The sequence below is a fragment of the Bicyclus anynana genome, chromosome 8 (assembly GCF_947172395.1).
Source record: "Bicyclus anynana chromosome 8, ilBicAnyn1.1, whole genome shotgun sequence".
Lineage (NCBI taxonomy): Eukaryota > Metazoa > Arthropoda > Insecta > Lepidoptera > Nymphalidae > Bicyclus > Bicyclus anynana.
Genome location: NC_069090.1, coordinates 3,486,988 through 3,500,897, shown reverse-complemented (window position 1 = coordinate 3,500,897; position 13,910 = coordinate 3,486,988). Strand labels below are relative to the sequence as shown.

General features: G+C 39.9%; 1 protein-coding gene across 1 annotated transcript in view; it reads right to left on the bottom strand.

Annotated features, from left to right (window-relative positions):
- Positions 1-1,452: 1,452 nt before the first annotated feature.
- LOC112052027 (lysosome membrane protein 2) overlaps positions 1,453-13,910 on the bottom strand; it is a 33,904-nt gene continuing 21,446 nt past the window's right edge. The window contains exons 5-12 of the mRNA XM_024090913.2: positions 10,369-10,510; positions 6,960-7,160; positions 6,098-6,217; positions 5,633-5,753; positions 4,230-4,373; positions 3,671-3,789; positions 3,095-3,226; positions 1,453-2,124 (exon numbers count right to left, since the gene is read on the bottom strand). Of these exons, the coding sequence (XP_023946681.2) occupies positions 1,861-2,124; positions 3,095-3,226; positions 3,671-3,789; positions 4,230-4,373; positions 5,633-5,753; positions 6,098-6,217; positions 6,960-7,160; positions 10,369-10,510 (1,243 nt within the window). The 3' untranslated portion in view covers positions 1,453-1,860. The remainder of the gene's footprint in view (positions 2,125-3,094; positions 3,227-3,670; positions 3,790-4,229; positions 4,374-5,632; positions 5,754-6,097; positions 6,218-6,959; positions 7,161-10,368; positions 10,511-13,910) is intronic.

The window sequence follows — 13,910 nt, the reverse complement described above, 5'->3', positions numbered from 1 at the left end:
TTTTTAATATAATTATTGGACTCCAGAGATGGCCCTTATAAATCGATCATCCTACTTTTATTCTATACTAGCAGTCGCCTCACGGTTTCACCCGCTTAGTTTCCGTCCCCGTGGGAATACAGGGATAAAATATAGCCTATGACATAATGAATTTATCTATAATTATAATTATCTATTGGTAAAAGAATATTCAAAATCGGTTTAGTAGGCCCAGTGATTACCCCCAACTCCACAAGCTTTAGGTACTTTTTTATAATATTCGTATAGATTTTTATTTTTACCTTAAGCGATGGAAGTCAGTAAAAATTAAAAAAATTAAATCTTAAATTGGCTAATTATTATCATACCTAACCCAAATTTTGCAGCTAGGTTATAGGATATTTTTCTAATCTTGTAAATAATCTATACCCTGTCCAATTTTAATTTTAAACAAAACATGCTAGTACTTAATAGGTATAGGTTCCTATTACAATACCCATATTATAATCATCCTACTATAGGTACATATAGGTAAAGGTAGGTTGAAGAATAATGTGGCATCTACAGTAATAAAAAATCTTTGATCTGATTCGGTTAATTTCAGTCTTTTTAAGTAGTTACACAATTATTATGTTAATAATTATTATCTATAAAAATGTACTAATTTTACAATTTAAACTAATTATTAAATAATATAATCTCCAACGTTACATTCCTAATACATATTATGTACGTAATTAGCTATATATATCTATAACAGCAATGGCGTGCAAAGAATTTGTGATTGGAGTAAGCCCAAGACAGAAAACCTGGACCTGTTGATTACTTATAATAATATCTATACAAAAATTATATCCAGGGGCAGTATAAAAATGTAGTATGTTTTACGACAATGCGAAAACGAATTGATCATAATTTGTTATTGAAAATCTTAACAAAACATTAAATTTAGAAAATCCTTTAACTTGAATTTAGCTAGAAAAACGACTTAAGTAGATACGAGTATGTCAGAATTTTTTTCCATCATAGTAGCAAAATGCTATTAACTGATTCAGATATTATGTCAATCAACACCATTGTTGGTATTTGTTGGGTTGTTGTTCTTTTCGTACAATATGCTTGGCCATTGGAGTGTTATGTGAACTATAAGCAAATCTCATAACGAGTCCTCGACGTAGCGGTGCGAGGTATTCGTATTCCTACTTTATTCGTAGCCTGCGTGACGTCATACACCGCACCTCTTGTTCCCCTCTGACGTCATACCCCGCACCCCTGCCCCGCGAAGGCGAGGACTACCTTAAGAGTGTGCAATAATTTGGTGGTTACAAATGGTTCTGGATCTCAGATTCTGGAAAAGTTAGGAGCCTGATATTTGGGCAAATGATATTGCCCAAAGTGTTAGCTTCGTTATGACTATACAAAATACACAATTTGTAAAACTTTTCTCGATAATTTTTTTTTTGGAAAATACATGTTTTGCTCACATTTTGCTTTCAATCTCAGGAAAAGCAAACTTATTTACTTAAATTTTTGTTTTGTATAAAAAATTGGGTAAATATCTTGAACATGGCCATTTTGTTTTTCGTTATGTTGTTTAATTTACTTGCAATTAGGTAAAAATGGTTTTGGCGCTCACGTCATAAAATTTGCGTCGCGCGTCAATCGCTCCGTGCTTTTCACTCACGTGAAAGTCATAATTCGGCGTCTCGTTTGCGCTTCGAATTTTATCCATATCGTACCGACACGCTGCGCGCTCTAAAGAATTTTGCCTATAATTACGTAACAGTCAAATACACTAAACGATAATGCTCTTTAATTTTTACTATCTAATTAATTGTTGTTAGGTACTTACACTTTATTATGTAGCAAGTAGACATTGAACTAACTTTTGCTAGATTTCTTCAAGAAGTTCTCTTTTTCATACGCTAGTATACCATTGCTCGTCAAATTGGCGGCTTTCTGTTTTTTGAAATTCAAAATGGTAGGTAGAACGTACTTCTTCATTTTGTGTGAGAATATTTGTTTTGTGATGAGATAAAATCCTAACAAAAGGGTGATGATGAAGATTACAATTGACAACGGCGGTAGCACATTCACCATGAAGTAGATAGTGTAGCGGACGTGCTTTGGAAGACCTTCTTGATTCTGGAAAAATAAGAGCAAAAAATTATATAGCTTCTCTTTTAAGCAAAACATTATTTAGCTTTTATTTAAACTACGGTTTCGTTTTGTGCTCGATTACATCTACGCTAAGGAAACTTCTAGAATTACACCATTAGTAGGTACTATCCCATTTGTCTTGTGGTTATCTGTTAAGTTGTTTATCTGTCATCATGAGTTCCTGCCGATTCGATCCAACCTATAGGCACAACCGTTGGAGAAACTGAGAAACTTGTGGCGCGCATACGTTTCTCAACAGAAGTCATAGCTAGCTGAGGTGCTGGTACTTAGACGAAGAAGAAGGAAGAATTAAATCTACTCACACATTCGATCCAGCCGATAGGCACCTATGTGTTAGAGAACCTGAGGTACCTATTCAGGCGAGTAGTACGAAGCCATAGCTAGCTGTGGTGCGGCTATTCAGGCAAAGGAGACAGAATGAAATCCACTCACATTTTCGATCCATCCGATAGGCAACAGTTTTTTTTTCAGAATATGTAAGTGGCGTAGGCTCCTTAATTGGGACCTCAGCGGCGTAACCGGGGGTTTGGAAGCCCGCAGAAGCAACGCCTGTTGGGGCTCGAAGGCAGAAGTAGAGTAGATGGGCAGAACGACTCTCTAAGGGCGTGTCTTTTTAGACTCGGACTATCGGCTTAGAGGGGCGTTCGGAAAGGGTGTTTTGGTCCTGGCGCCCCCGACATCGTGATAGGCAACAGCGTGTTGGAAAACCTGAGGTACTCGGCCGAGTTGTATACGAAGCAATAGCTAGCTGTGGTGCTGGTATTCAGGCAAAGAACTGATAAAGAGATCCATATTACATATACATATATACATATTCGATCCACCCAAGCAACAGCGTGTTGGAGAACCGGAGGTACTCCAGCAAGTAGTACGAAGCCATTCCTAGCTGTGGTGCTGATATTCCGGCAAAGGAGAGAGAATGCGATTCACTCACATATTCGATCCACCCGATAGGCACCACCGTGTTGGAGAACCTGAGGTACTCCGGTGAGTAGAAGGCAGACATGTTGTGTACTCGCATGTTGCACTGCATTCGCGCCACTGCGCGGAACGGTATGCCGGTCATCTGGAAATGTTATTTGGTATAGTCGGATGCAATCTTTTTGACGTTGGCGGTTGGCAGCTGGGCAGTACAAGATTTTAAGTATCGCCGGCTATGCAGATACTTAGGTATTACCTGCGCGTAGAGTCACCTGACTTAGTTCGGAGACGTCGTAAAGATTTTGTTAGTTAAATAAGATTTGCTCTTGACTACAATCATGCCTGGTGGAAAACAATGATAAGGTCTTAGAGCGCGCTTGCCTAGAAAATGCCTGTTCAATCTTGACTCTTTCTTTGAAGGTGCACAAATCGTAAGTGTTAGGAAACAAAAGAAATCGGAAAGGGATTTCTTGAAGTTCAAGGGCACATCTTCGCTTTTCCTCTTATTGGAAACGTCGATGCGAAATGTTTTGTGCTAGTGGACTGGACAGAACACATCAACAACAAAAGGATGCCATTTTATACTTACCGGTTCCACCATTATGTAGGAGTTATGTTTGTATCTGTCCGGCTTCATTCCTGTCACGTATGTGTCCTTCGGCGGCGAGCCGGTGTAGAAGTGAGGGTAGGACGCTACCATCGGGAAATCTGGAAAGAAAATTGATTTTTACTCAGTAAGTTAAATATATGAATATTGGATGGAAATGCCGCGATGAAGATTAAAAAGTCCTAAAGTTAATTTGAGAAATAGCCAAAAACATATTTAGGTAGGTACTTATTATAAACTACCGGACACCCGAACGGATTTCTAAATTTTTTTAAAATCAATTATTTCTAGCCGTGCTCACTAAGCCCATGTTACTTACTGATAAATTAAGTAGCTTACTACCGGTGAAAAATTGGTAATTTGGTGCAGTAGCCATGCTTATTCCTCACAAACAAACAAATAAACTATTCTCTTGTTAAGTTTATGTAGGTAAAATCTAAGAGGCAAATGTTAGTAGGTATTTCTTAAAGGTAAGTAAGTACTTACATACCTTCTCTTTTTTTCGCACACAATGCTGCTAGAGCTACGAGTAGGTATTTACCATAGAAGCATTTAGAAGTGTCACTGATCCCGTCAGGCAAGGTGTTGTCCATGGAGTAGCAGTCGGTGCCGTTCTTGACTCTGTCGAACGCGCTCTCTGACAGATTATACCGGTACAGCGGTACTCCGTCCACTGTGACCTCCTCTGAAATATTTACAAGATTTCATTTAAAATTAAATTCGAGATCTAGACCAGACTTTTCCTTTAGCCAAACAAACTAAGCGAATAGTACTTGTAGAGCTTAATGTGCCGTGGGAGACTAACATTCCGAAGGACCACAGTATAAAAGTCAATAAATATTATGACCTAACAAATTAACTAACTAACAATGCCTATGTAGTTAAAAGTAAAGTTAAAAAACATATGTCGATGAATAATGTACTTTAAATGCATTCTGTTTTTGTTTTAAATGTAATTTCTTATTGTTAATTCCCATTATTATTGTTGTAATTACATTTTTTTTTTTCTTTCTTTTAGTTTCTTTTTTTTTTAGTGGTAGGTAGATTTAGTTTTTGTTTCTTTTTTTTAATGGTAAATTAAGAATTGTATTAAAATAAACGCATGTTGAGTTAGCCTGTAAGTAGGGTGTACAATGTAGCATATTACTTTTTTATGCATGTTATGTTTAATTAGTCATAAGTTTTTTGTATACAACGTTGGTTTCCGAATAAATAAATAAATAAATAAATAGTTAGTCTGTACGCTGTAGAAGTAGGTGCGAGAGGATTACTAGCAAAATCTCTCTCATGCTTAAAGACATTGGCCTCTCTAGAAGTGCAGCTAGTTCTATATTAGAACGAGTTCTATAACTAAAACTGCTCTAATAGGATCATACCAAATTTGGCTGAGAGAGAACGGGGAGTGTTGATCGATCGTCAAGGAATTCCTTAACCCTACATCCTGTAGTCACAAGTTCAGGACTCTGCTCGGAGTTTTTCTCTCTACCACGCGATGGACCCGGCACCTGCACGGTGAATCCATGGAATGCTAAGATATTCGTCTCATAATTAAAGTTCATTCATTATCATTTGATTAGTGGTTGCTAAATAATTCAATTTTGTCAGTCCGCCAAGGGAGGGTTGGGTGGATTTTTTTTTTCTTTACAATTTAGCCTTTGACTATTAATCTCACCTGATGGTAAGTGATGATGCAATCTAAGATGGAAGCGGGCTAACTTGTTAGGAGAAGGATGAAAATCCCCACCCCTTTTGGTTTCTACACGACATTGTACCCCCTCCCCCCAGATAGAATCCTAACTTCGTCCATTCGTCGTCTCACTCGTAAAATGTCTCCCTAGTATTTTGGTGCTATTAATGGCGCGAATAAAAAATATAGGTAAGTAGATTAATGTAAAATAATAAAACTTTTCCTATGTTGGTGCCGTTAATGACTAGATATCTCACCATCGAAGTATAAAGTCACAAGCTTGCAGACGGTCTTCCTCAGGTAGTACAAGACATCGCTCTTCGACAGATGCTGGTGGTACATCACACCTTCGGTAGCCCCCGTTATACGCTCTGGACACTGAAAATAGACCCATATTGAGCTGACTGTTGAGCACGAGTCTCATCTCAGAATGAGAGGCTTAATACTCCACCACGCTGGCCCAGTGGGGATTGGCAGACTTCACACTAGTGGATAATTAAGAAAATTTTCGGGTAAGCATATTTTCTCACGACGTTTTTCCTTCACCGTTTGAGACAAGTAATATTTAATTTCATAGAATGCCATAACTGAAAAGTTGGAGGTGCTTGCCCCGGACCGGATTCGAACCTATGCCCTCTGAATCGAAGGCAGAGGCTGGGCTTTCACGTGCCGTATATGGGTTGTTAATGCTGATGATGATGATAGATGCTCGTAGTACTTACGTCCTTGTCATATCCAGCAAACTGCGATAAACCGCGCACTTTATCTGTTTTGAAGAAGTCGTGATGGCCCCACTGCGGACCAATTTTCACGGTTATCTCATCTACGAAGTCTGCATACACCTGTAAGAAATATGTGTAAGAGTAAGTTCATTGCTTTATATTAATCCGTGTTAATTACCAGGCCTCTTTCATCATCATAAACAGTGGATGGACGTCCACGGCTGGACATAGGCCTCTTGCATGTACTTCCAAACACAGCGGTATCGAGCCGCCAGCATGCAGCGGCTCCTTGCAACCCGTTTGATGTTCGAAGTACTTCCATGTAAGGTATATTTACAGAGGGTTTAGTATTTTTCATATACTTACAGGTGCTAACAATGCAGAGTATCACAAAAACCAATACTTGCTATATGCATATCATGTTTTTTCTATTTCTGTAAGATGAAAACTTTTGGACCAAATTTGCCGCCCTAGACTTCAGCCCACTTAAATTGCCAGCCTGCAATTAAACCTCCCACTGCTTGCAATACGAACCGTCTCATTCGTTAAATATTAAAATTCTTCTTCTTTACCTTGTACAATCTGTTGATGAATGATGAACTATAAACGTTACTTATGGAAAACTAGCGGACGCCCGCGAATTTTCACGTAAAATTCCGTTTTACTAATTCCGCCAAAACGATGGATGTTTTCGGGATGAAAGATAGCCTAAGTTGGCCATATCTTTAGACCTCATCTTCAAACCGTGAACCGATTTGGTTGTTTTGGTCGGTTTGGTTCAAATATTCGTAGGTAAGACAGGCTGGCATTTATAATGTATATGGATAATAAGTTGATATTTACTCACTTAAAGGCTACTTACTCGACTGAGCATGCCCATGTTCGTACTGGGCACGAGTCCAGGCGCCAAGTGCTGCGAGGTGTCGAGCAGGGTGTCCTTATTGTCCCACAAGTATTCATATATTGTTTTCTTCACGAAAAATTTGCTGCCGTGTGTTTTCACCAGGAACTTGAGACCGGAGCGAACGAAGTAGTTCGCTTTGTGCAGATACGAAGACAAGCCCTGATACAATTATTTTCAAATGAGTACAATTGGTGTGAAGTTTTAGGATAATCCTAGATTTTTTCTTTAAACAATATTCGGCTCACTGCTGAGCAAAAATCTCCTCTCAGAATGAGAGGGGTTATGCCAATAGTCCACCACGCTGGCCCAATGCAGATTGGCCGACTTCACATACGTAGAGAATTAAAAAAAATCTCAGGTATGCAGGTTTCCTCACGATGTTTTTCCTTCACCATTTTGAAACACGTGATATTTAATTTCTTAAAATGCACATAACTGAAAAGTAATGCGATGCATGCCCCGGACCGGATTCGAACCTACGCCCTCCGGAACCGGAAGCAGTGGTCATATCCACTGGGCTATAACGGATTAATATTGAATGAGCATCCTTAAACCTCATTAATTACAAAGGGGTCATCCATAAACATTCAAGAAATTATATTTTAATTTTTTTAATATCTTAAATTGGACACAGAACTTCTAATTAAATAATTATTTAATTATTGTTGTTATTAATTGTCCTTTACACGACAGACCAACGCAAAGTAAAAATGTATCCTAGTGTTTGACAAACAAATCGTGTTTTTATAGTGAAATTAGCCGACGCACCGCGGTTTTGCTCGCGTAGTTAGGATAAAATACAGCCTACGACACTCACAAATAATGAAGCTTTCTAGTGGTAAAAGAATTTTCAAATTCATTAGATCCAGAGATAACCCCCTCCAAAACCACAAACTTTACCTCTTTTTAATATTAGTATACGTTTTCACGTGGTTTTCACAGCTAGCTTAAGGTAAGCCTGGAGCTTCATATATTCAAACTTTGTTTCATTGAGATTGAAAGAGATTCGAAGGCGAAAATTGTATGAAAATCAGGTAGATGAGAAACCACTCCGCCGTTTATTTGCAGGATTAAGTCAACCAAGCCTGTTTAAAATGTATAGGTACGTTTTACATTTTAAGTTCGTTAATGGAATCAAAATATTTTCTGGACTGTTTTCAATGGAACATCATTAATATATTAAACGATTCCTTTTACAAAAGCGATCAAGTTAGCTAATAGTTCAATTTATTGTTTTAAAAGCACTTTGAAGGACCACAGACCACAGGTTAGAAAGTTTTATTTCGTCAATGTAGCCTGGACTTCGGTGGACGGCTGGATTAGGACTAAAATAAAAGAGCCAACGCGATCAAACGTTATAATCGGATGTTGGTTCCGTTGGTTACGTGTGTAGGCGACATAACAATATACCAATGCGACAATGACGGGTCAAATTCAGCGTTCACATCACAATCATCACGAAGAGTAATCTGTGCACTCTTAAATGTAATTGTACAGCCTTGGCACGATATTTTGATAATGAACACCTTGTGTACTTTATTCTGACCCTTTACTTTTATTATTATGCACAGAACCTCCGTACAGTGGTACTTAATGTTTTAAATTGATGATTATGTATGATTGCCTTCTAATTCTAAGGCGCTCTAATGGTGAATTATTCCTTTGTAATCGCGAAATCGATTTTAAATTGAGCAAATACGAAATCCACGCGATAAAACCTTTCAAAATTAGTAAGTTGTGAAATCTTAGGATAGGTAGGCACTAATTCTTACACATACTCGTCAGATTTAGATCTTAAAGTTTGCGACATCCCTTGGCTTTGGATAGGTATAGCTGTATCAATTACCTTCTAAATTGAGTTAGCCCTCATTCGCACGAGAGCTTTTTTACCGGACGTTAAAAAAGGGTTCAAATATAGTATGAAGTTAAATGAAGGTCTGTTTCCAACGCCCAAAATTGAAGATACAACACTGCTCGAAATAAAGCGTCTTCTTGTTTCGCGACAGTGTCAGTGTCAGCACTCACCAGTATGGCCAGGTTGGGCACGACGAACGTCTGGTTCAAATCAATGGTGTTGTGGTTGGGCAGGTAGATGAGGAACTGCTCCGCCGTGTACGTGAACGTGCTCTTCTCCGCTCGCGACAGTGTCACTGTCAGCACTCACCAGTATGGCCACGTTGGGCACGATGAGCGTCTGGTTCAAGTCAATGGTGTTGTGGTCGGGCAGGTAGATGAGGAACCGCTCCACCGTGTACGTGAACGTGCTCTTCTCCGCTCGCGACAGTGTCACTGTCAGCACTCACCAGTATGGCCACGTTGGGCACGATGAGCGTCTGGTTCAAGTCAATGGTGTTGTGGTCGGGCAGGTAGATGAGGAACCGCTCCACCGTGTACGTGAACGTGCTCTTCTACGCTCTCGACAGTGTCAGCACTCACCTGTATGGCCAGGTTGGGCACGACCAGCGTCTGGTTCAAGTCAATGCTGTTGTGGTCAGGCAGGTAGATTAGGAACCGCTCCGCCGTGTACGTGAGCGTGCTCTAATCGTCACGCAACAGTGTCAGCACTCACCAGTATGGCTAGATTGGGCACGACGAGCGTCTGGTTCAAGTCAATGGTGTTGTGGTCGGGCAGGTAGATGAGGAACCGCTCCACCGTGTACGTGAACGTGCTCTTCTACGCTCTCGACAGTGTCAGCACTCACCTGTATGGCCAGGTTGGGCACGACCAGCGTCTGGTTCAAGTCAATGCTGTTGTGGTCAGGCAGGTAGATTAGGAACCGCTCCGCCGTGTACGTGAGCGTGCTCTAATCGTCACGCAACAGTGTCAGCACTCACCAGTATGGCTAGATTGGGCACGACGAGCGTCTGGTTCAAGTCAATGGTGTTGTGGTCGGGCAGGTAGATGAGGAACCGCTCCACCGTGTACGTGAACGTGCTCTTCTACGCTCTCGACAGTGTCAGCACTCACCTGTATGGCCAGGTTGGGCACGACCAGCGTCTGGTTCAAGTCAATGCTGTTGTGGTCAGGCAGGTAGATTAGGAACCGCTCCGCCGTGTACGTGAGCGTGCTCTAATCGTCACGCAACAGTGTCAGCACTCACCAGTATGGCTAGATTGGGCACGACGAGCGTCTGGTTCAAGTCAATGGTGTTGTGGTCGGGCAGGTAGATGAGGAACCGCTCCACCGTGTACGTGAACGTGCTCTTCTACGCTCTCGACAGTGTCAGCACTCACCTGTATGGCCAGGTTGGGCACGACCAGCGTCTGGTTCAAGTCAATGCTGTTGTGGTCAGGCAGGTAGATTAGGAACCGCTCCGCCGTGTACGTGAGCGTGCTCTAATCGTCACGCAACAGTGTCAGCACTCACCAGTATGGCTAGATTGGGCACGACGAGCGTCTGGTTCAAGTCAATGGTGTTGTGGTCGGGCAGGTAGATGAGGAACCGCTCCGCCGTATACGTAAGCGTGCTGTTCTCGTTGAACCGCATGTTGCTGTGCTTCAGTTTCTCTCTGGAATGAAAAGTCACGGTTTAAGTTTCTCAAGCATTATACTCACTATTGGCAAACCACGTATCTGGGTCTTCGCTCGCGTGGGACAGGGGTGCGGGGTAAGGCAACAAGGGGGTAGCGAGAAAGGAGCGAGCGTCAGGCACGTTTTTCATTCAGCGCACGTATGTTCTTACCGCGTGCAGGTAAACTACGTTTAAACAGTTTTATGAATGAACTTTATTGGACAGACATACCATAGTTTATAAAGTCAGCCTAGCATACCATACGGTACGGTAACTAATTATCTAGTTTGGACTGTCGTGGCTTTAGAAAAAAGCATGTTTCAAGGGTTTAGACCCTTGACTGTCAAAAATAAGTATTAAAGTAAAAATTAGGCATGTCTGGGTTTTGCTCTCGTTCTGTAATAACCACAGATATAAGCGTTAGCTTTTAGCGATGTCTGTTCTGTGGTAATAACAGATTAATTTCCAAATAATTTGCAGTGTTGTAAATTAACTGTATCCACATGAACTGCGTATTCAGTTTTGCCTGCTTATTATTCCGCTCCACATTTGACAGCTACCAATTTCTAAACGAATGGCCTGACCTCCGCATCCAATTAGGAATAGCTAAGGATGAACCAGCAATGCATGATCGGAATAATTTCCTCTCGGGATTAATGGTAGATGTCTTGTTGCCAACCGTGGTATGACTCTTTTCTAACAGGCTTCTCTTTTCAACTTGGTAGTGGGTTATTAGCTAATTCGGTTTCTTTTGATAATGAAAGCCATCAGTTTAATTTGACATTTAGGAATTAATTAATTTTGTTGGTTGGTTGGTTGATTTATTCGTTAAGCTTGTTTATTACATAAAACAATAATTCTTTTCCTCTAAAGCTTTATGGAGAGGAGATGAAGTAACATACTTCATCTCCGGCGAACTTTTTGAGCACTGAAAGTGATAAAATAAAATATTTTTTTCTTCAACAAGCAAACTTTTATTAAAAAAATATATTTAACCAAATCCTTATTTATACATCATATTGTCATCTCCATATACTTTTATGGGGGGTATAACAGGGTATACCAGAGTTCCTTGGACCGACCTTGTATGGGCGGGTGGGCATTTATCTTTATATCAATGTAGTTTTGATGTACTAGTAAAATGTACGTTGATTTTTTTTTTTTTGGAAGACCGGTGTCTTCGTTCCGTTCGCGGATTGTGTAATTTTACTGGCTTGCAATCTTTTCAATGGTTATCATAATTTTAATTTTTAAAGTGACGATTAGAACATCGTTGCAAGTTTTGTATTAAAAGAATTCGCCTCAAACAAATCCTAGATGAAGGAATCTGGAATTCAGTAGAGATTGTTGGAATAGATACTTATATTATAGAGTCCTTTCATCTTATGATTATATCACTCATCGCAAGTCGAAGCGAAGACAAGCACTAAAAAATTTAACAAAAAAAGTCACAAAACAAATACGGCGGAGAAGAGACAGCTGGACTTCCCCCAGTATGACTGTCATTATATTTTAAAAATAATTTTTAATTTAAAATATTCACCATTGCTTTCCCTTCATTTTAATTCTAAGCCGTAGGTAATCTTGATGGGCGATAGGCAGGCTTTCGTATTCGTTCTATTGGGGCTTTAGGTACCGTCTACATTTATTTTTTAATTTCATCTAAAGCCGTGAAATTATAACAAAAACACATACAAATTTATTATACACGTTTGCATTAGTGTGGATTAAAATGTGAATTCAAATTTATGGGTTTCAAAGCTTTACATTTTCGGCCCTGAGTTACTTTTAGTGAAGGGGATACGCTGTGCGAACAAAACCTGTATGTCTCAAAGTCGTTCTTTGTTTTATACTAACGGTTGGTATGAGCAGAGTTATTAAGATAATGTTAATTATAGCCATCCTAATACGAAGATTATGCTGATTTACTTGAGAATAGCTGCACTGTTCAGGTGTTTTTACCCCACTGCGTGAGGAGGAGGGTTATTGTTATACCTAGTCCTATATGTAGTATTAATTTTTATATGGGGTAGGTAGGTATATTAAAAAGAATGAAAAGCTAAAAGTTCAAAACATGTTAGAGTTAAATATTTTGAAAATAAGATATTTTGAAGAAATCATTTTTAATTTCTAAGGTAAGGTTGGTTGACAGTCTATTTTTTTAGGAAAAATGCTGACATCTTTTCACGGTTTATCCAATAAAACCTTAATCTTATGTAGTAGGCATTATTTTAGGTATTATGGTATGAACCACCCTTCTGCTACCACATTAATCTTTCTTACCCAAGAGACGTAGTGCAAGACAGACAGATGCGAGACAGTGGTGCGTTCTTTGGAAATCCCAAAGTCTACGCATTGAGGGCAAATTTTTTCGACGTAGTGCTACATGTTCCGATTTCCCTCTACGAAGTAAGGAAAACATGAGGCTCCTCTCTCTGGAGGATACGAGGTATTCGTAACTAAGAAGTTTCTACTTAAAAAACCGGACAAGTGCGAGTCGGACTCGCCCACCGAGGGTTCCGTACGTAGGATCATTATAAATAGTTCAGGAATCGAATTGTGCAGGTTTTGTTGAGCTTTTCCCGTATTTCAGACACCCTGATGTTTTTTAAGATAATTACAAATGTAAGGTTTTGAAATTTTATAATAAAAATCAAACTTCTAAGTTTATGAAAAAATAATTAAAAAACAATAAAAAGTTCCTATTTTTTTTAAGTAAACGTTAATAAGTTTGACTTTTCACAAGTTCATGGGACCGTAGATCTGATAAGTATACGGTTTTTTGAACTTGATAATTGATATTTAAACATCATAATATCATTCCAAAATAACGGGTCCTAAAAGACATTTAGACGGACAAGAAAATGATCTAATAAGGGTTCTGATTTTTCCTTTTGAGGCCGAATGCATGTTGAAGAGATCGGACCCTAAAAATCTGGGGGAGCTCTCTTCAACATACATCTTGAAGCCCCAACAGGAACCGCTCATGGTTGGTCACATTGAATAAGTATGCACGCATCTTTACCTCGTCCGGGTGGTCCGCTCACCACTTGTAGGTCGGGGGGCCGATTAAATATGAACACAAACCACTCACAGATAAACTATGGGGCCGATCTCTTCAACATGCATCTTGTCGTCGAGCCCCAGCAGGAACCGCTCGTGGTTGGTCACGTTGAATACGTCGCGCGTATCTTCACCTCATCTGAGGGGTCTGCCCAGCACTCGTAGGGTGGGGGGCCGATTAAATAAGAACACAAACCACTCACAGATAAACTATGGTGCCGATCTCTTCAACATGCATCTTGTCTTCGAGCTCCAACGGGAACTTCTTGGATACGTATGCACACATCCTCGTCCGGGGGGTCCACTCACCACTTGTAGGGCGGGGGCCGATTAAA